Source organism: Trichogramma pretiosum, unplaced genomic scaffold (genome assembly GCF_000599845.2).
Source record: "Trichogramma pretiosum strain Unisexual culture from Peru unplaced genomic scaffold, Tpre_2.0 scaffold11, whole genome shotgun sequence".
In the NCBI taxonomy this organism is placed as follows: domain Eukaryota; kingdom Metazoa; phylum Arthropoda; class Insecta; order Hymenoptera; family Trichogrammatidae; genus Trichogramma; species Trichogramma pretiosum.
Window position 1 is genome coordinate 1,901,449 of NW_019641702.1, and position 21,903 is coordinate 1,923,351.

A 21,903-nucleotide genomic window follows, 5' to 3' on the forward strand; every position below is an offset into this window, starting at 1 on the left:
ATTTTTCGAATGGAAAAAAGGCGTAGGTGAGAAAAAAATCTGAAGCCCAGGAAAGAAAGTCATTAAGACATCTTACACTTACATCAGACAAAAGACGATATCGTGGTTTGTCTACCCAGAGGTGGACGAAGAGCTTCCGTCGTCCCAGAGGATCGGTCTCACAGATAAGCAGTTTTTCTCACACCTAAAGGTAGAAATCCCCGGAAAATCTTTAGCCATTTAGTTCGTTGTTTCTGCTGCAGTATCTTACTGAGTTGGATAAGCTTTTAAAAATTTTAAATTCAGTTGGTTTTACGATGCCTTAATATTAGTGTATCCTCAATTATACGTTAAAATGTTCAAATCTCATTACTATTAAACAATGATGACAGTCGGACATCCGCATCTTAGGCTTTTGCTAAAATAACATCGTAAAATGTAAATAAAAATTTTATCTGCTCAGCTGTTTCTGCATTTAAATTTAACTGCACACGATTAAACATATTATTTTCATAATTTTACTAGCGCATGCTCCTTATACTAAATCTAAAATTGCACTTGAGCAGCAAAGTAGAATTCCCTGTTTTCAAAAATGAAGTTTAAAGTATAAAAAAAGAAAGTATTAAACTGAAATTTTTGGCAAGACAAGTCATTTCTTTATAAAAGTTTACAACACAGTTTTCAATTACGAAATCACAAATGATTTAAAAAACAATTCACATGAAACGCATTTTTTACAGGTAAGCATTGAGTTGTTTTACGAGCAACTCACCATTTCCATCTACTTTTTTCTTCTACGGGTTCACACGGATGCAGTGTTTCATCTATTTTCTTGCCTAGAGCAAGTGGAATACTCACTAGAACACCCATAATGGCCATTACAGCTCTGTTGTACGAATCGAGAATTTTGAATCTCATATAAGCTAAACTGGGCACTGAAAACTGTAAAAAATATTTCTTGTTGTACATTTTCAGTAAAGTATACAACGAAAAAAAAGGAAAAAGAAAAATTAAAAATATAGCCAACGTTATAATTCAAAGCAACAAAACATGGCGTAGTCAAATAAATATATTATACGCGCCTGTATGGCAACGAAAAGAAAATGTCAACATTTACGCTTTGTGCACTCGGCGTCGCATTTTTTTTACATTTTCGGCTAGCAAATACAGCGAAATAATAATCGTTTACCTCGTCGAGGGACGGGTCGTTGGCAATAGTCTCGCGCACCCGAAAATAAAAGTCCTCGGTGGCCGCACTGTCACCCCAGATTCCCTCGCTCATGGTCCAATAGCAGAGGCCGACGACGATCGCTCCTTTAGTTCCGAACACCGTCCAACCGCAGATCATTTGATAGGTCGTTTTTGGTGGTGGTTTTTGAGGACAGTCGCAGAACTGCGCAGAACGAGACGAAAAAAAAGATTGTAAATAACAGAAAGCTTTGATATTGCACTTAGAAGTTAAGTATATATGTAAGCAGTTGGAGATTTCTTCAATCATAAATATTTGAAAATGTTGGGAAAATTTTTTCTTCTTATTTGATAAACATAATAAGCTGGTCAATTAATCAGAAATCGGGTACTAATTGAATTTTGCATGCGTCTATTTTCGTGGAAATAATAAGTTAAGGTCTAGCAAGAGCTTACTGTTGGGGCATTCATCATTCACGTCTCATAAAATACGTATCCATCATCGATTTTATTCGTAGAGATGTTAGTGTGCTCTCAGACGTACAATATATGTCTGCAAGTGCGAACTATAGATAACATTTAATTTTTCGTTTTCCCCCTCGGACACATCTATCACTCTTAGGTAATCTTATTCATGTGTTTTGTCTTAATTGACAAACATATCGTGAAAAGTCAATTTATTTCACGAGCAAAGTCCATAACGAAAGAAAGGCCACTACGCAGGAAACAGTAAAAAAGCGTGATATTATCATTCGCCGATCTGCCTTTACAGCAGCAGTAGTTGCACGGGGCGCATTCGCAGTACTATTACGAGTTCATGCGGCATAGTATACATATTTAAGTGAGAGGTGTCAAGGCAAGGAGCAAAAGTTTTGGCTGCGCCAAGAGCTCGCCGTCGGAGCTAATTTCAAATCGTAAACCCGTTCAACTCACTCACTCTCTCTCTCTCTCTCTCTCTCTCTCTCTCCCTTTCGATGTCTATACATCCGCATAGCTATACGTTTTATAAATTGGAATTCCAGACCATTCGATGGCGCGTATATAGATCTTGGAAATATGCGTATCCGAAGAAAAGCCAGAAGATGTGCCAACTTGTCGAATGGCAAGACGTCAGAGGCTGCAACGGCTCCCGCAAAGATTCAATCCTCGTGCCACCCGCCCCCCACCGATTCCTTACACTGTATAACGAGTACAAACTTCTAGGCGAATAATCGATGCGATTGTAGTTGTAGCAGTGGCATTGGCGGCGACGACGACTTTGACTACTAAAATGAAATAGAAAGAGAGACGCAAAGAAAGAGAGAGAGAGAGTCAGAGAGGAAGGGATCAAAAGAGAGCGTGACTCGTATAGAGGGAAGGTGGATCCGTTGGCGAGAGCAAAAGCGAGATTCCATACGCTTAGCTTTTGCCGCATTAAGCGTCTTAATTGAATTTCGCGTTTGGCCGAGTATCCTATTTGCCCTCGTGCAATAGTAATTTATCGATGGAATAATTTTAGCAATTCGAAGAAATAGCCGCGAATAGTAATAGCCGCTCAAGCAGCTAAATGAACGATGTACGCTTCGTGCGCCATCATACACCTAATGAGCTCTAATGATGCTCGTGTGCACGTGCTCGAATATCAATTATTAGAAACTTCGGGGGCTGCGCGCACAGCCTCGCCGTCGTCGTCATCGTCTTCGGGGCGTTTAAAATAAACGATCGTTTGGGCAAGAGAGTTAAGACGAACCTTGGGCGCACAGGCGCGTTCCAGATCGCTGCGCCGACACACGCGCACCGGTACGACGCGTATCGGCTCGCAGACTCGCCGCACGCCTTCCTCGTGCGGACAAGTTAGCGGCAGATCGGCGCTCACGAGCTTCTGCACTCGTCGAGGTCTGGCGCACGACCTCGGCTCGGCCAAGTTGATCGTGCGACCGCAGCTGTGAACGAACTTGCTGCTACTGCTGTTGTTGTTGTTGTTGTTGTTGTTGATGCTGCTTCTGCTGCTGCCGTTGTTTACCAAGAGTTTTGGCAGCTTCTTTGACCATACCCAAGAGTGACGAGTTAGGAAGGGTCGCAGCGCCATCCCAGACACGTGTCCTTTACCCTATTGAGTTACACGGAAATTTTAGTTTTGAAAAATCGAAATTTTGATACGTTACGTTATCGCGAAAGACACGCGAGGATAACTGACTGACATAACCTCGGTCGTTGACTTTTCTCTTCGATTGTTTCCCGAATGGCTCTTTTGAAGATTGGCGATCTATGAATCAAAAAATCAGCGATAAAAATTACGGAAATATAATTTGAAATTTGAAAAAGCCGACGATGTCTGTGTAATTTTCACGATATTTAGAATAGTCAAGTAGCTAAATATACATTCCAAATTTCACGATCAAACGAGCATTTAAAATTGAAAATAATGATAAAATTCTTTGCCTGCACGGGTGTACAAAGCGAACTCGAAGCTCCAGTCTCGAGGCTCAAGCACGAAATGGAGCACGCGAAAGGAGAAGAGAGAGAGAGAGAGGGTCTTTGCAGGAGGAAGAGAGAAGTTTCTCTAACTAGCTACTTTATTTGTATCAGTCGGTGGCTGCGCGCAATTCAATTAGCTCGCTAAATATTGAATGACGCCCACGCGCTACCCATACATAGCTAGCTAGCTAGACTAGGGCCTCGAGTTCGCTCCGCATAATACTGCGCACATACGGTTGCCGCTATCGCGCGCTGCGGTGAGCTCGTGCCATTCTACTCTCTGTACCCAATACACGCGATTCTGTGGGAGCAAAAGCCTATACAGGCTCGAAGCTTTATCGGTAATGCAGCGGAGGCGGCGGCGGGGCCGCGACCGGGCGAGGGGTTCGAGGCAAAGTTTAATACTTGTAACAGCTTCCTGGCAGCTCTCACATACGAGATAAGGCGAGGCGCGGCTGAGAAAAGGTCGAAGGCTTAGAGCAACTGTTGCCGCGATGTTGCGCGCAGAGGGAGAGAGAGAATTGATTCGCGCAGCGAGTCTCGAAGCTCGATCGTTACTTTTCGTTACTTTTCGTTACTTTCACTCGCTCTCGAGTAATATGTATGAGTTAAAGCTCTTGCGGCGGCGGCGGCGGCGGCAGCAAAAGAAAAAGAGATGGTAATCGCGCGTGTTCAAGCTTCTTTTCTCTAATTCTTCTTTTCGAGCCGAGTGCGAGCGTGCCTGTGCTGCCGCCGCTGCTCTCCACTACTACTGCCACCGCGCCGACGAGAAACTTTTCTAACCGACAAGAGGCTAACGCGCCGAATTAGGGTAATTTGTCGAGTAATGAAAGTTTGCTCCCCCCCTGTGAGCTTGCGCCTGCACTGCTGTACATGCTACTACTACCGGCCGCTGCTACGCCTCTCCGTGAACTTGCGACTGTAAGCTTTTAAACTTTCGTTTCTTTACCTCTGTTTTTATATATTGTATATTTTCTTGTCCTTCTTTCTTCTCGTTTTTTTTTTCGAAAAAAGAACTTTATGTTCGCGTTATGCTGTATGAATTTCAAAATTCTGGCATATAACGAAGCCACGGTGACGCGCAAGCTGCGGCAAAATGGAACTTTAGAGCTTTTTGCGCTTGTCTATGCTCCCGTGCTGCTACTGCTGCAAGTCGATTGAATAGTTATGTTCCATTATATAAATGTGTGAGTGAGTATAATATATATACACAAATATATGTATAGCTCGATTTGTGCGCATGATGGGCGCCGCCGCTACTGCTGCTACTGCAGCCGCTACACACAACCATCAATGAGAATCCAATCAGTCGGCAAACTTGCGGCACTCCTGCTCGAAATTCTAATCGGCAACTCTTGACACTGCTGCTGCTGCCGCCGCCGCTGCTGCTTCTGGCCTCTCCAAACCTAATAACTCCATGACACGCCATAGCTATATACGTTTCTGTGTATGTGTGTGTGTATGAACGGTTTGCATCTCTTCTGTTGCTCTTCCCTCTTCTGGCGCCGCTCTCCTCTCTCTCTCTCTCTCTCCCTCCCTCTCTGCCCCTCGCACTCTCGCTTTATCCCCCTTTCGATATGTATATGTAAGCACTCGAAATACGCGAGAGGAGCTTGGGCTTCCACTGCTGCCGTCGTTGCAGTGCTTTTGATTAATCCACCCTTTAATCTTCAAACGTCCGCGTATGCGGTTTGGCCTTGCGTACTACTAACCTCTTGCTCTCCTTGAAAGAAGAGTCCGAAGAACACGAGCCCAAGCCAATGGCACGAGAAGCACGAGACAATCCCCGAATAAGATATTCGCGTTTCACTTGCACGTGTCATCAACCTATTCGATTCGCTTGACAACGAGCTATTTTAAACGTTTGTCTTGAGTACGATTTCCCATGAATTCGTGATTTTTCGACTGTAATATAATTCCTAGTAATGTTGATTAGTATAAAACAATTAATCATCGATGCCTATGTCCAATATTTTTTTTCATTATTATCGTAAAATAATACAGTGATACGTTAAAGCAAGTTCAGCAAAAATTAGATCCTTCCATTTTCCCAAAAATGATACACCCACGATAAATGGAAGAGATATATCGAAGACAGATGATGTCAGGTAATACAGTTTATATATCTAGCGAAAAGAGGGAAAAGTTATGCCTGCTGCAGTAGTAAGAGCAGCAGCAGCAGCAGCAGTGGCGGCACGGTAGGAAGGGAGAAAGATAGAGATAGCTAAGAGGGTATAGGTTGAAAGGAAGAGGAAAGGTGGTGAGAAACTAATTTTCGCGATATTGGTTTTAGGAAATTGGTTATTGATGATCAGACGGCTCGGTCAGGCTTGCCATAATGACGACAGCGGCTGATTAATTTCACAGCTTTATCCTGCGCAGCGGAACACACACCATGGCCATCATCATCGGCTGCGCTGCAAGTTCGGTCTTGTTCTTTGTCGCCGCGCCTCGTACCACTAGTTTATAATCGGATCCTTCCGCCGCTGGAACACGGCTCGACATCAATTTTTTCCCCTCTTTCGAGTTATTTTTTTAAAGTCGTTACATTTCTAGTTTTCATGATTTTTTATCGATAACTGCGCGAAAGACCGAGTCTAACGAAGTTTTGTTTAAAGAACGTCGCAGAAAGCTCGAGGATTGATTGACAGCGTAAATATCCAAGTAACGACGATACGACGGTATTTGCGGAGATATATTTACCACTATCTAAATTATAAAAACTTTTCTTTCTGTACTAATCTTTTGAATTATTTCTTATATAACTTTGTAGGAATAACAGAAGAAATTTCAAAAATCTATACATGAAAAACTTTATATTCGATTGAATGACAGGCACAGCTTTAGCATCAATAATTCCAGATGCTTTGACTAAATGAAGAGTCAAACGATCCTAGTACATGTGAGTAGTACATTACACAGGAACTATTTCTGCAATTGACAAATATTTCGTACATAGTTTACAGCTTTTTACTTCCACTTAAGTCTCTTAACTTGAAAATAAATCAATGCGTCACATTCAGACGCTTTCCAAGACATTTCAGCTCTTATTTTCCCCTTTGCCCATTTATTCTCTTTCCCGCTCTCTTGTATCGCATCGTAGATTCGATCGTGCAATATTCGTACGTGTTTTGAGGCTTTTTCGTTAATAGTTAGCTCCCTCTCTCTCTCTCTCTCTCTCTCTCTCTCTCTCTCTCTGGCACGAGGCCAACTATCCGAGCGAGCGAAATGCTGTGTACCAGCCTATATCGCATATGTATTCGACTATGGTAACTTTGTATTGTGACTCGCCTGTATCGCATTGTTTCTTAAAATTAAAAAAAAAGGCCAACGATTATGACAAAACGTATGATAACAAATCGCCGATACTTGAGAGAATTACCAATGCGCTGCCATCGGATAAAATAACTATTTATCTAATATTATGAACAACATGTCATTCGCACTCGATACTTTTCTGCGACGAGCGTATTAATCCTTCTGAAGTATATGCTTCGAATAAATAAATGAATGAAAATGAGTGAAGCGAGATATAATATTTTCAAGGAGAATATTAAATTTCATTAGTTTAACCAAGATTTTATGAACAGTGACGAATGGTTTAGTCTTCTTACTATACTAATGTACTTTTTAATAATTCAAGCTAACCCATTGATGAAATTTACGTAGAAAATTAGGAAAAGTCCTTGTTTTCGAATTCGATAGTACGACTTATTTTGTTGAAGACAAAGTTACCAAGTGCAATCGATCCAAAACTGATCATTGTATCGTAAATTAACGATAAGACGTTTGTTATATAATATGCATCGAAGCCATACACGCATGATCTATTAGTTACAACATCTGAAACTCGTATACACGTGAAACTACTATCAAGACAGCAGAGACGCCAGGGCCGCTTTCTCATCTTAATTGTCAATGCATCACTCGCGTCATTATTGGGAGGGTACGTGTATGGGCTATATCTCCTCGGATCCGGATGCATACAAACCGTCGATACAGGAGAGAGAGGCCAGTAGTAGCAGCAGCAGCAGCAGCAGCAGCAGAAGTGCAGAATTCTCAGCCCCGTGCACGCGAGCAATCGACTCAATCGAGCTTTAGCGATGCGCACTTGATGGCCTAGACTCCTCTACATGTGAGGCGCATAAAGGTACGTACGTACGTACATATATACGGCGCGTATATGGATGCACATGCACGTACGACTGAAGAGTATCCTGGGACTCTTCCACGAGACTGGTATGTGTACACGCACGTATATGAACACGCATCCTCCGTTAATGCAATACACGGACCGTTGAGCTTCGACTCGCTACTCGTCTCTCTCTCTCTCTCTCTGTAACCCCCCCACCCACCTAATCGACCCTCTCCAACTTCCCCACTCCATCTCCAGTGCACGTGTGTATATGCACACGCAGGAGATATGAGACTAGTATTATGTCAAGTCTGCATAGCAGATATTGCTATCCAAAATGACAACTTTATGGATTATTAGACACGTCTCCAATATGTGTGTGAGTTTAATCTCGGCGGACAAATTCAGCATACATAATGCAGATGCTTCAAAGTCTCCCTTACGAATGCGTAACGTTTTATCAAACAAATATTTTGGTACATATAGTTGCTAACGCGAGAACACAATTACACTACGTTGAGAAATTTTGTGAAAACTTACATTTTTTGTAGAAAAAATTAATTTTATAATCGACGAAAGCATTTCTGATTTTTATCAGATAACATCCATTATGATTACACTTGCTCCTCTTCGTCAAATACACAAAGAGCATACACAAGAGCCTATATGCGCTAATCGTAGTGATATTTACGATTAGCCAAATGAGAAGTTGTAATTATTGTAATAAAAACATGATTGTTATAGTACACATTTTTATAAGTTCGATAATCGTGATTGACAAAATTGGTTCATTAACATATGATTCGCATAAAAAATTTACAATAAAACGGGCATTCATACATTTTATATAGGTATAGCCGTTACGCAGAGTTTCTCGTGTATTAAACGTTGTTATTATTTGAACATTTTTCAAACCAAAACAGACATATTCTATTAATACAATAAGACCAAAAATTTGTTATTGTTTACCATTCAGCATTACCCTCGTCAGCTACTGAGAAAATTTTTCAAGCTTGTAGTGCTTCGGCAGTCGGGACGATACGATCGTTGGTTTCAAAATTAAAGAAAGTTGGTCAACTTCTTTTAATTCAAAGGACGTTTTTTTGTTTCAAATACATTTGTGCGGTAAAAGTAAAACATTTTTAATATATAGCAAAGTACATACAATGTCAGAAGCTCCGGGTAACTCAAATAATACCAACAGCCCATCAAGCGATGAGGTACGTTATTTCGATAAATCTCTTATTTCAATATCTTACTTCAATTATTAATAACAACATTTATCTAAGGGTCCCCGAATACCTGTTGAAGACGAAAGGACTTCGGATAATGTTAAAAAATGCCCACAAAAAAAAAGAAACGTTAGGAGATCACGTCCGGATGTAAGTTTAAATTCTGGAGTAGATCTGTACGTATGATACTTGAAATGCAACGATTTGAAACTTTATTTCAGGACGAAAGTCTGGAGCGAGTAAAAGAGCGGGGAGGAAACCTTGTACTTGAGTTTGACGGGGAACCCAATGGATATCACCTACAGCCTTCAAATGATCCCCCTGCACCCAACAATGACGTCAGAGTACTTAAAGGCAATGAAAATGAAAATGAACATTCAAATCAAAATGTATGAAATATCTTATTAATTTTGTTGAAATCGATAAATGTCACTGTTAACTTTCATACATTTTCTTAAAATCGTATCTAAGTCGTACAAATAAGTGTGTTACGCGACAAAATGCGAATTTTAGACGAAATATTCAGAAACTCGATGATTAAAACAACATCTATTATTGATTAATTTGATACTTCGTTCAAGGTTCCAAATCAAGAGTCAAGTGACGAAGAGGAGTGCCAAGGAGCGCAAAGCATAGCGCCACGACATGAAGACTTACACAATTTACCAGGGCCTTCAAATGCTGCATCTCGTCGAAAATCCAGGAAAAGGGAAGTTACACCTTCAAAGTCCTGTGAGGATTTAAGTGAATCAGACACAGGTCCTAAGGTAAGACTCACCAGACATCAAAGAAATTCAAATGCATTTTAATCGCCACATTTGTATTTCAAATTAACTTGATTTTGTGATTTCCAACTAATACTTTTTTTCAAACTTTTTTTTCAGCAACTTCCTTCTCCCCGAAAGAAATCACGAGCCTCAATCCCAAAAGTTCCATCTCCAGTTGGCGAAGTCGATTCGAGTTCTCCAAGCCCTTCAAATCCCACCAATGGCTCAGATCCAGCTTCCGAAGATGAATCGAAGTCTAACAATGGCTCAAATTCAGTTTCCGAAGATGAATCGAAATCTAACAATGGCTCAAATCCAGTTTCCGAAGATGATTCGAAATCTATCGATGGCTCAAATCCAGTTTCCGAAGATGATTCGAAATCTATCGATGGCTCAAATCCAGTTTCCGAAGATGATTCGAATTCTAACAATGGCTCAATAAGTCCAGTTTCCGAAAGTAATTTGAATTCTTCACGTCCTGCGGTTCCTCCAACTCCAAGAAAGAAGTACTGATCAAAACAAAGTTCAGAAACTGACCCTAGAAATAGCCTCTTATAATTTAACGTTTAAAAATGTTGATCATCGAATATAGTATCCTATATTCGATACAATCATTTTTTTAAATTTATCTTCAAACATTGCGTAATTTAAAAAATGACACTACCTAGAATTGATTCTAGTTCAACAAGTTCGTTTGAAACTCATTCGAGACGCTATGACCGTAAAAAATCCGATTTTCCTTGCATGAAAGGAATCACGCTGATCCACAAAATTGATCAAATTTTAAACTAAACAAAGTAAACTGAATCATTGTACGAGGCATAAAATTCAATTTTTTTTAGTAAGTACAAAAGTACGGTAGAACTATCAAAAATTAAGTTTATAATGTTTCTAAATACTACAATCTATTAATTTGTAAATATATTTACATCTTTGTATACAAATATAATCATATCTACTTCTTGAAGTTATAATCTTTGTAACATTCTTTTCATTTTCTTCACAATTAAATATCAAGCTTCCAATAAATTGTAGAATTTATTGATTAAAATAAAGACTTTATTGGAGTATACAATTTTTCGTATGTATATTTATCATGTAATCTAAAAGCTACATATACATGAAATTGGGTAAAAGGCTCATGTGTGAGAAATACTTTACTGTTACTGAATGATGTAACTTATATTGACACATTTCACAAAAATTTATTTTAGTTTTCCAAGAAGTTTGACGTTTATACAATTTTTTTTTTACTTTTAAATCAGTTTTAGCTACAGCGCTAAGGTTGTATAAATTTTCTTAAGGAAATCCATAAGCTCAGATGCAACCACTTTTAAGTGATCGCTAGCTATAACTTTCAATTCATTTTTTAATAAATAAATTAGATTATTATTAAGAATATATTTTTCTTAAACGCTTATAGTTTTGACTTACTTATAGAAAACAGTATCGAAAGTATTATTGCTTTGGGAAAAAGCTCATTGTCAAAAATTAACATTGTTTTTCATGTATTTTAATTACAAAATAAACTCTTTATCAAACCTATTCATCATAAATTTCCAATGGATTTTGGTGTACCATTGAAAAGCTTTCTTAGTTATAAAACAAAATACCTCTCCTTGTGAGCTTTCGTTGATGAATTTAGCTGTATACTCATTGATATTTACAATTAGCCTTCTCATATTATGCGCATCTTTAAATGCTAAACTCATTCGTATACGGAAAGATTTTCGGCTATGTAAAACCAGTATCTATCGATAGATAAATGCACCATCCAACATATTGCTTTCACGCAGTGAAAAATAGGCATAGTCGTATTACCCTGATGCTTTTTTGCTCCTTTTTATCGACGATTAAGGCCATAATAAAGACCTTTTGAATACTTGTTCGGCTGAAATTATTTATTTCAGGCCATATATTATACGTAAAATAGTGAATCATGCTCAATATAGGTATTTGGCGCGTTCCAGGTCTGTTTTACGTACGCGCGTGTATGTGCGCGGAACGCTCAATAAAAGAGGGAAAGACAATATAACGCTAGCATCGGACCGAGGGAGGGCGGTCCTTTACAATGGAATTAACAAATTACCCGAGTATAAGCCAGGGCTTGGCCGAGCGATTCTTTTGTTCGTTTCGGGCCTGCTATAAGCGTGTAAATGCATGATATTTTCTGTCTCTTGCCCCATTCCCTGCTTTTTATACTCTTTTTTTTTTCGTTGAGATATGTTAGGTTCTGCATCTGCTGCTGTCGTTCGATTGCATTTTGGCTTCATTGGCCGCACTGGCCATTGTTGAATTGCATATTATTAGGATATTCTCTCTGTCTCTCTGTCCGTCCTCTTGCCGCGCTAAGTGCATATTTCATAAAATTACATGCTAAAGCTGCCTCGTAAAATACGGCCATTATTAGATTTCTACCATTTCAGAGCGATTAATTTAGCTGGGTAAAATGTCGGTAAATATTTCGTCCTGAACTCGTGGTATAATCTTTCCCCTTTAAAAAATTGAGTTCATAATAGTGAAAGAAATGCACATGTGCATCCGCGCGCACGCCGCGCTAGACGCGTAAAAACTGCTTTGGAGCGTTTTAAACAGTTGGCAAAGCAGCTTGCGAGCTTCGAGCTTGCAAAAAAAAAGGGAGCGAACGAAAAAAAAGGAGGCAAATTGTCGTGCAGGTAGGCGCGCGCCATGCCACTACTGCATGTGCGCGCGTATGCATCATATAGACTTATGAACATACATCTGTCCGTTTGGAAAATTTATACTCGGCTCGCGATATTCGAAGTGACCCGTGTGCAGTGGCAGTAGTAGTAACAGTGGCACTGGGGGGCTGGGGGCAGAGAGGGAGAGGGAGTGGGCGCATTATTATTTGGACGAGCGCGAAGCAAGGCTAGAACTATATATTATAAGCAGTAGCTATAACTGGCTGTGCAAGAGCCTCGCGTATACGTATCGGATCCGGATGTGTAGCCGCGCGCTCTGCTCGCCATATAGCTCCCCGGCGCAACAACAGCGAGAAAAGAGCTACGCGGCCTTGTCACCCAGAGCCGTTTCCTGTAGCATCCCGGACGTTGGCGCGTACATAGCAATTAATCCTCTACTCTTTCTCTCTAGCGGCATGCGAAATTCCGTCGTTTCTCGGCCGTCTATGTATGTATACGTATGTGTGTGTGTGGGTGAGTTCGTACGCGGCTGGATGGATGGGTGGGCGCCAGTAACGGCCGCTCCGAGCGTGCGAATTTTCCAATTACGAGAGAAAGAGAGAGAGGAGAGGGAGAGAGGAAGGGTGCACGTTTCAATCTTCTTTCGCTCTTTCGCACGCGCCATCGCAGTAGTTCTGCGTCTAGGCACACATACAATTGCCGCGAATACAGTTATAGCACGTCTCGTAGGTATACGTATAGAGATCGTCGAGCAGCAGCAGTAGCAGCAAACGCGCATACGTATATACGTATAGAGCCGCGCGTGTACAAAGCCGAGCACAGCACCGGCTATTGGTACGGGGCCATGGGTGGAAGTGGTAGCAGTCGTGAGAAAAAGAGATACCCTCGGCACGAGCTCGGTTAGTTGGTAAAAAACGATCTTTAGTTCGGCCAGCTGCTGTTCTATATACGTATATATATAGAGGTCCTAGCTGCACAACGTTCTCGCGCTCAAGTGAACCAGTGTGCACGTGTGTAAGGGCTCGCGCATGTGTGTGTGCGTGTGTGTGAGTGTGTGCGTGGGTGGGTGGGAAGCTTTGAGGGCCTTGTATACGAATGAACGGCCAAACTCGCAGAAAGAGAGGGAGAGAGAGAGGTAGAGAGAGCGAGAGGGAGACAATAGTATAGGCAGACAAAAGCATGATGAACGGGCAAACCGAATGCCCACACGGTATTAAAATCATATTTTTAAGCTCTACTCGCGCATGTGGCTAGAATATATACCAGCGCTAGGCAGTTGTACATAGCCGCAGTTTTGCCCAGCGTAACCTCTCTCTCTCCCTTTCTCTCTTTCTCTCTTTCTCTCTCTCTGGCTGTTCACGTTTTTTCTCTTCGTTCTCGCATCTATCTATAACCTTCTATCTTTCTCTCTAGCCAAGCCCAGCCTCCTCCCCCCGCGGCTCGCAGCTCTCTCCCTCCACTCTAATTCTTTCTCTTCGTCTCTTCTGATTCGAAAACTGAAACGCAAATGCGCGCACGTACACATCTCTGGTATACAGGCGTTCATGCATGTATATGCCGAGCTCTCGCAGCTGCACTCGCTGCGCTGGCAAGGAAAGTATAGCTGCTGCAGCGCGATCGTTTTGGCTAATTTTCCGGTGGTACGCTTTCCGTAACTTTTCGCCACGCGCGCGCAAGCTCGCAAGCTCGCTCGCTCGCATACCCCCGCGCGGATTGACCGACTTTTTTACTCCGCCGCGCGTAAAACCGGCAACGCGATCCGCTTTTTCTGATGCTTCCCCCCCGCACGTATACCACTCCGCCGCGTATCCATGTATATGTGTGTACGTACACCTGTACGCGTGTATACGCGCGCTCAAGTAAAGAGCCGAGAGGGAGAAAAAAATTTCAACGCTTTCGGTGCAATGAGATATTTCCCTAGACTTTTATGGTAATGAAAAGTATTCACAAGACTCCCTCGAACATCGTATCAAGGGTTTTCACTCCATTTCTTTTTTTTTCTTCTCCTGATCAAGCTATTCATCAAGCTAGTGGTGAAAACCCGAGAATTACTCGATTACCACTTCCAAAAATATAGGTCAATTCGCATCTTTGGACTTTTTGCGCTGCTCGCCCGCGCTCTCCTGTATAATTGCGTGTTTAGCTTCGGTAGTATCGGTCAAGAGGCCTCATTTATCCCGACTACTTCGAATCGGAAATCAGCGATACCGAAAAGTTACCCGTTCTCATTGCAGCATTATTATTCGGATCAAAAACTCGGAATGATTAGCTGAATCATCAAACTAAAACAACTCTTTCGTTTTATGTATTTTGAAAAACGAGTGAATAGATAGTCGTTTGGAATGAAATCTCCGATTATGAGGATGTTCTCTTTAGTACGAGAGAAAAAGATCGCTTTACATAGATAGAATAGACGTAAACACTTATAAACATTGAACGAGTAAGCTGTATAGATAAACACGTTCATGTAGTCGAATCCAAGCTTTTGCTAAATAAACAGATCTATTGATTATTGACTCGACATATATTATAAATGTCTATAATTAATTACAAAAAATATCCAACGATTCTTTTGAGAATAAAAAAGTTTCCATAAAAGTATATAATGTACGAATGTAGCATAAATATCTGACAAAAAATATTCGAAATACTTATGATATGAAAAATCAAACACATAGCCCCGAAACGTTATTTTTACTTTCGATACCTGGAGACTTTTGGTAAACAATCATTTTGTCAACAATAAAAAAGTAAATCATTTCCAACTAATGTTGTATATGAAAAGTAGTGTAATTTTGTAAACTGTGAATTTTAAATGGCGCGCAATATGCACACACATTCATTTCTAATGTCTTTAACTTGCGATGTTGCCAGCGAGTTTAAATTTCATAATGCTTATCTTTTTGATGTTTATTGCTTCAGTTTATATTTGATGGATATATAGAATATAGAATATTATTAAGGGTGAAAATGATCCTCAATTCTTTATTCATTTCAAACATGCTATAATTTTACGACGGATAAAGTATGGAAATAATAATGTTTTCCATTCTAACCCACGTAAAAGAAGCAAAAATATAATCATTATATCTTGGCTAAGAGATACATCTTGGCTACGAGGAAATTTAAATTTTCTATATTTATATGTTTTTGCAGAGTTTTATTGAATTTGTATCGTTAATTCGATTCTCTACAGAACATCCTTTTTTAAAAATAAAATAAAATTATTAAGCGGAAAATTTTTAAACGATCAAGACTAGATTTTACCGAGTTCATTGTATACATTATACATAGCTTACGTATATACTTTTGCGCGGAAGAAGCGATTACAAGCTCTCTTAATACAGATTTCCTTCCCTTTATATCAAAAGATATAGTTCGCCCGGCGTGGCACTCGTTGAAGGCTTTTTCACACAGGAAAAACGCTTCGATAAACCCTTAGGGCGTACTGTGCTCCGCAGCAGCAGCAGCAACCGAGGGAAAGTCTCAGCTCAGCGCGGCGTTAGCATTAAGAACGTACCTTACCTTTCTTCCTCAGAGAGCTTTCGCGCTGGCGAAAAAAAAATTGGCAAAACGACAGAAATAGTCAAGAATGTCCTATTTCGTATTATTGCGTCGTTATCGTTAATGCGCCTGAGTAATTATTGCAGACTTTTATTTCGAAATTATTTACACAAACGATGTCGTACGTTACAAGTTTTTTGGAAATCGTGCGCGGCTCTAAGTTTTGATTATGCGTACGACTTATTTTCGGGACTTTTGAGAAATATATTGAAAAATATCTAGAAGCAGCGATGAAATACACCATTCAATATCTTGGGTGGAAAAAAAAGTGGAGCGAAAACGGAACGGAATGAAAAGAAGAAAAAAAATCATATACATAGGAAAATGCAAATGTATGAGTATATAAGTTATATGTATAAAAAAATATGAGGGCCAGGCGAAGAAAAAGAATCGTTGCTCGGATAAAAGCAAACGCGGATCCTGTATAGCAGCGGTATTCTCGGTGAACTGCAAAGATTGTGGGGTATCGAGCTCGCGCGCGCGCGACTTGGTTTAAAATTCAAAGAAAAAAAAACTGCCCCCGATTCGTACGTCACTTCTGCTGAGGGCGATATAGTATAGTCACGGAGCAGCGAGATTTCTCCGAGAAGCAAAAGCAGCTTTGCTTATAAATGTGGCCCGATGAATGATGCAGAGACATACGTGACTCCAAAAAAAAATGCCCCGATACCGATCTCGTACTCCGTATCATGCAGTTTGATATAAGGAAAAAAATTAGAGATACGAGATTAAATAGAGTGAAATGAACAATGAGCGAAAATAGACGCACGAAAGTAGAGGATATCATTGATAGTTAATAAGATTTACATACAAACATAATAAAGATTCGTAAAATAAGAAAAAGTAGATGCTGCATATTTTTCATCGATGAGAACTGTGAGCTCGTAAGAATCTGAAGTGTGTGAACAAAGTCACTCATCCCAAAAAAGAAAGGCCACGACTAATGTTATAAATGATTTTGATGAAATTGTAAGAAAATGTTAGCACTGCACCGTTAGCTGTAGCAGTTATACTCGCGCTCATATAGAGGCACATCTCGGCGCTGCAGTCATAATTCACGAAGAACTTGAAAAATCGTTAATGACTCTGCGAGACTCCCAGTTTCTCGTCATGCGCGCGAGCGCATGTAAGAGCCAAGAGTTATACGAACGAAGACAATAAAAATGCGCGCCCGAGTCTGAGCTCTCACAATTAAAAGTGACAATTGAGAAAAAGGTACGTGAGCGGACAATTGAAAAAAGTATATAATTTATCGTGCTTGCGCGGCAGGTGCAAGATAAAAAAATGATGGAGATTCTTCGCTGCGCTATCTGCGGCGCCGAGATTTTGTGTATTAAGTCAGTCAAGATGTCAGTATACTTTGCGGCGTCACCACCGAGAGCGAGAGAGAGAGATAACGAAGAATCGAGCTTGCGGCGCTTGTGTATTATTCAAAGTGCGCATCGCGTCAAAGATTCAATTCAATGCCGGCGCTGCGCTTCTGCTTTTGCCGTTGCAACTGCTGCTGCTGCATTAAAATGTTACAGTCTACAGATGATGGCTCGCGTATTGTGTGTAGCTTAAGGAGAAACAAATGTCTCTCTTTCTTGCGCCGAGTCTCGCGAAGCCACCACCACCACCGCCGCTACCAGTAAGTTAATAGTCGAGTTTTTATCACCGCTGCGGCTCGGCGCACCGATACGATATAACACCTCATGATATAAACGAACTTTGCCGAGTGTAAAAATGGCATAGATCATCGAAAAAGCTCAGCAGAAAAGTTGTACATAATGGTGTCAAACTATGATAGGGCTTAATGTTCCTTTTTTTTGCCTTCTCAGCCGCAGATTTTGATCGATAAAGCGCCTTACATTTACACACACACACACACATACACGGTGCAGCGCGCATACAACGAGGCGCGCACACGTACGCGTCTGTTTCTTTTACAGCGAAAGCCATTCTTTGGGCATGATTTTTTTTTACCCCTCACGCCACCTTTTCACGCCTCTCGGGCGCCCCCACGCGCGTAAAACTCTCGCTCTTAAACTTTTCTTGCTTTCGCTCCGATATACATACACACAAACGTATACCTATATAGAAAAAGAGAGAGAGAGAGAGAGATCGTGGCTCATAGATCGTGGGAACATAACTCACCGTGAGACTTGTACGCGCGAGCGTGTATAGAGCGAAAATTTTCGTGCCCTTTTCGACGAAGATAAACGCTTTTCGAGACTTAGTCGAGCAGCGCGCGTGTGCAAGCTCGCACATATAGAGCTGGTGTGTGCGGCTCACCGCTTCAGGCACCGTGTTATTGTGTGTATATATCTAGCTATACATATACACACTCGAGCTCACTCTCTCTCTTTCTCTCTCTAAGGGATTAAACGAGATCGCTCATTAGTTTTTATACCTATGGTGGCTAATCGAGGCGGGAAGATGTATCGTTTTGCGATTGTCTCGAGCTTTTGCCGCCGTGAATTCCTGCTGAGTTATCTTAGTGCGCCAAAGACAACTACAAGTGTGAGAATAAATTCGGGATATTTTTTCTTGCTGCATCGAATCGTCAAATTTGTTTAATCCGGAATTTTGTTTTTCTCATTTTGTTTTTTTAATTCACAACGACTCTTTAATTTGTCAACCCTTTTTCTAGCGCAGCTGCGATATTTCAAATTTATTTTTTGAAAAAAAAAATTCATACGATCCAATAACCGAAAGGATCAGTTGTAAATTTGATTTTGTTACTTTTGATCGCGAATAAATACGGCACAGCTTCGGTAGGATTTTAAAAGGCAAAATATATACGCCGGAGAGAACAAATATATATTTTTTCGAAAAAGAGGATGCGAAATACCAGACGAAGACAGAGAAAGCTAGCATGCATTTCGCAGATAAGGCCATCCACATACGTCCTCGTTCAAAAATAGGGATCATATGAAAATTGACATGCGCGAGGTGTGGCGCGCCGCGCGCCAGCGACACTTCGAGCTGTAAGGAGCATAAGAAAAATAACGGGTATCGAAGGAAAAATGTCAAGCCATTATATGTGCTTTGTCGGATATATAACTCGGCGCGCGTCTATATTATATATCGCATTTATACTCGTATAGGTCGCATCGTCATCCATTATGTGCGAGTTCGTTACGCACACACACGCACGCACGCATGCACCTATATAGGCTCCCTCGCGCGCCTAGGATGCTTTGCATTTTGCCGCATGTATATTAATCATTAGCTCGGATGGGATGGAAATTAATCTAGGAAGCTTGATAAGATAACCAGTGTGCATAGCTTGGAGGAGAGAGAGTGAGAGAGAGCAAAAATCGCGCAACACGCCTGCGTGCTTTTTCACGCGCGCACCTCACGCAGAAAAGGACGCCGGAGCTTCGGAGAAGGCGCATTACTTTTCCTTCTATCTGCGCCGAAGCTTTACACTCAAATGGAGCGAGCGAATCAGTTTATCCATCGGCTCTCTCTCTCTCTCTCTCTCTCTCTCTCGATTCCCTTTTGGAAATTCATCACGTTCGCGCACATATGACACGAAAATCTCGCTGCGAATGGGCCAATAAAAAGAGTCACGCGCGCGTGCGTTCTCTCGATCAGCAACGGCATCCTTCGGCGTCGAGGCAGCAACAGCAGCAAAAGCCGCTCTTCAAGATTTATGCGACTTGCGCACCTTCTCGACGTTTTATTGTATTGTGTATATATGACGACGATCCATATTGTGTATAATATTATTTCACGTATGAAAGACAGCTATATAGAGAGTAAAAATGGATTTAGCGAGCATCGCTGAGAGAGAATAGATAAGGAAACCCTTCCTCCTTTTTTTTCCTTCTGTCTCTTTCTCTGTGTACACGGAGAACGTTTTAATACGTTTTTTTGCTCTTCTTCGTTTTGCCGCGGCGAAAAAGCAGAAGAGAAAGAAATCTATATAAAGGTAACATATCCCGCACGATTCTTGATAATATGTACGTATAGTATGTGTCTGGGTATACACGTATAGCGGCCTCCGCGAGCTCATGCGCACCTCTGCCCATCGAGCCGCTTCAAGGGTGGCAAAAATTTGTAAATAAGAGCAAGTTAGTTGGAGAAGGTCAAAAAATAAATCGATGATGTTGAACAACAAGCACCTTTCTGAAGTTGAACTTCGTAAGGCTATCAGGCCAGTAGAAACCGAGAAAGCGCGATAATTGTAGGATTACTTAGAGACTCCTCGGAGACAGAGCTTTTCGCACGCTGTGATTGGCGTACGACTATCGCTCGGCTCTTGCAGCTAGAAACTCTGTCTCTCTTGGGCTCGCTTGTGCGTGTTCGTGTGGCTTGATTGGTCAAACGACGACGCATATCATGTAACTCACGCTTAGGTACTTTAACTAATATCTAATACACTTATAAACAACTCCCATAAATAACCATTGTTCATTAGCCCCCAAAACAGCTCTTATAAACAACGGCTGTTTATGAGGTTGCTTATGCGAGCAATAGTTATTTATTTGACCTGAAAACAATCATTTCAAAAGAAAATATTAAAACCAAAACTGGACGATAGGTAATCAAATCGCCACAAGTTTCACTTCCGATGTCTTTTCTTTCTTAGCTACCTCTAAATTTTCGTCCACTACCCGCAGCTTTCACAAATTTTGTATATTTCGTTCCAAACTACGATAACTCGCAACAAATGTAAAACATCTCGAGGTCTTGTCATAGTTTTACTACAGGTACATGTAAAAACAAAAAAATTAAAGTATATAAAATTTATGATATATATTTGTATAAAACGTCTATTTTGTTGGTAACAGCTGAACAGTTATAAGAACATATCAGCATACTCACCCAAGTGACGGAGGGAGAGAGACAGACGAGAAAGTGCGAGTAAGAGAGAGAGAAAGAGACGAAGACCCGCCAAGATCGAGAGTATTGACTGTCAGACACTTTGAGCCTAGATAGATTGATATATCTCATCGAACGCAGCTGGGAAGAAGAGGGAAAGAGAGAGAGAGAGAGAGAGCACACGGTGCAATGACAACGACGCGACGATGGATATTTATTTTCTCAACGATTTCTTCACAAGCTCAAATTTCAATCCAACCTTCTCCAGCTATAGTGCTCGTATTCTTATCTATACGTGTACAATAAGTGACTTTTGTTTTGACTTTGAAAATTGAGCTTGTCTTGAGAATGATTCGTTTTCCCGGCGCTTGTGTTACACGTTGACAAGGTGAAATGTAAAGTCTCTCTTTTTAAGCGGATCGAAATAATAATAATTGAAATGAAATTAATAATTTAATTTCGAACTCAATACTTTGAAATCCAATCTGAAAACTGATTATATGCTTCGCATTGTCGGTGCTTGAATTATAATCCTTTTTAAGCTCACTGAGTACTTCTCGAGTTTTCAAAAAATTACGCACCAAAACAAGTCAAAGGACAAGAAGCACTTTGAAATTTGATACTGATCAAGTATCGGATATCGATCAAAATTTATTCCTCTCAGACCAATCAAATTACAAGAAAGTAGATCAAATAAATAATATTTGACAAAAAATATAATATTGTACTTTGACTGAATTGACAAATATCTTTCGTGACTGCACTAGTACAAAATTAATTTATCTATTGGTAAATGTAGCTTTCAATGCGTTATGCATAAATACCCGTACTCTATCACGTTATCAGCGTTAGGCTGTTTTCAGATTGATTTGCCAGGTGGCATAACAAACTGAACTCTCTTACACTTTATTATTATGTTAAAGTTGAGTAGTAAAAGTGCGCATAATTAGTTTGCAGTAAAGTAAAACAGTAAAAGACAAATATCAAAATGAAACGGAAATCCTCGTTTTTTTAAGTATAAAAACAATTTTAAGTTAAAGCCTTTAGTTTATAAATAAAAAAGTATTGAAATTTTAGCTTTTTTGTGCGTCATACTGTCCAGAAAC

General features: G+C 40.5%; 2 protein-coding genes across 2 annotated transcripts in view; one reads left to right on the top strand and one right to left on the bottom strand.

Moving 5' to 3' along the window:
* Nucleotides 1–1,337: 1,337 nt before the first annotated feature.
* The window catches only part of LOC106653920 (suppressor protein SRP40-like), a 41,622-nt gene continuing 21,056 nt past the window's right edge, over nucleotides 1,338–21,903 (bottom strand). Inside the window, exon 7 of the transcript XR_002763634.1 lies at nucleotides 1,338–1,372. The gene's annotated coding sequence lies outside the window, so the exon portion shown is untranslated. The remainder of the gene's footprint in view (nucleotides 1,373–21,903) is intronic.
* On the top strand, nucleotides 8,762–10,787 carry LOC106653921 (transcription factor mef2A-like). The gene is made up of 5 exons (XM_014373585.2): nucleotides 8,762–8,979; nucleotides 9,049–9,141; nucleotides 9,213–9,380; nucleotides 9,573–9,758; nucleotides 9,876–10,787. Exons 1-5 carry the CDS (start codon nucleotides 8,926–8,928, stop codon nucleotides 10,269–10,271), a joined length of 897 nt encoding a protein of 298 aa, XP_014229071.2. The 5' UTR covers nucleotides 8,762–8,925; the 3' UTR covers nucleotides 10,272–10,787.

Bases quoted from the DNA above. Each gene is read 5' to 3' on its own strand.
- LOC106653921 (XM_014373585.2), top strand. From the start codon at position 8,926: ATGTCAGAAGCTCCGGGTAACTCAAATAATACCAACAGCCCATCAAGC. The intron at 9,142-9,212 runs GTAAGTTTAAAT...ACTTTATTTCAG, and splicing joins TTAGGAGATCACGTCCGGAT to GACGAAAGTCTGGAGCGAGT. The intron at 9,381-9,572 runs GTATGAAATATC...ACTTCGTTCAAG, and splicing joins ATGAACATTCAAATCAAAAT to GTTCCAAATCAAGAGTCAAG.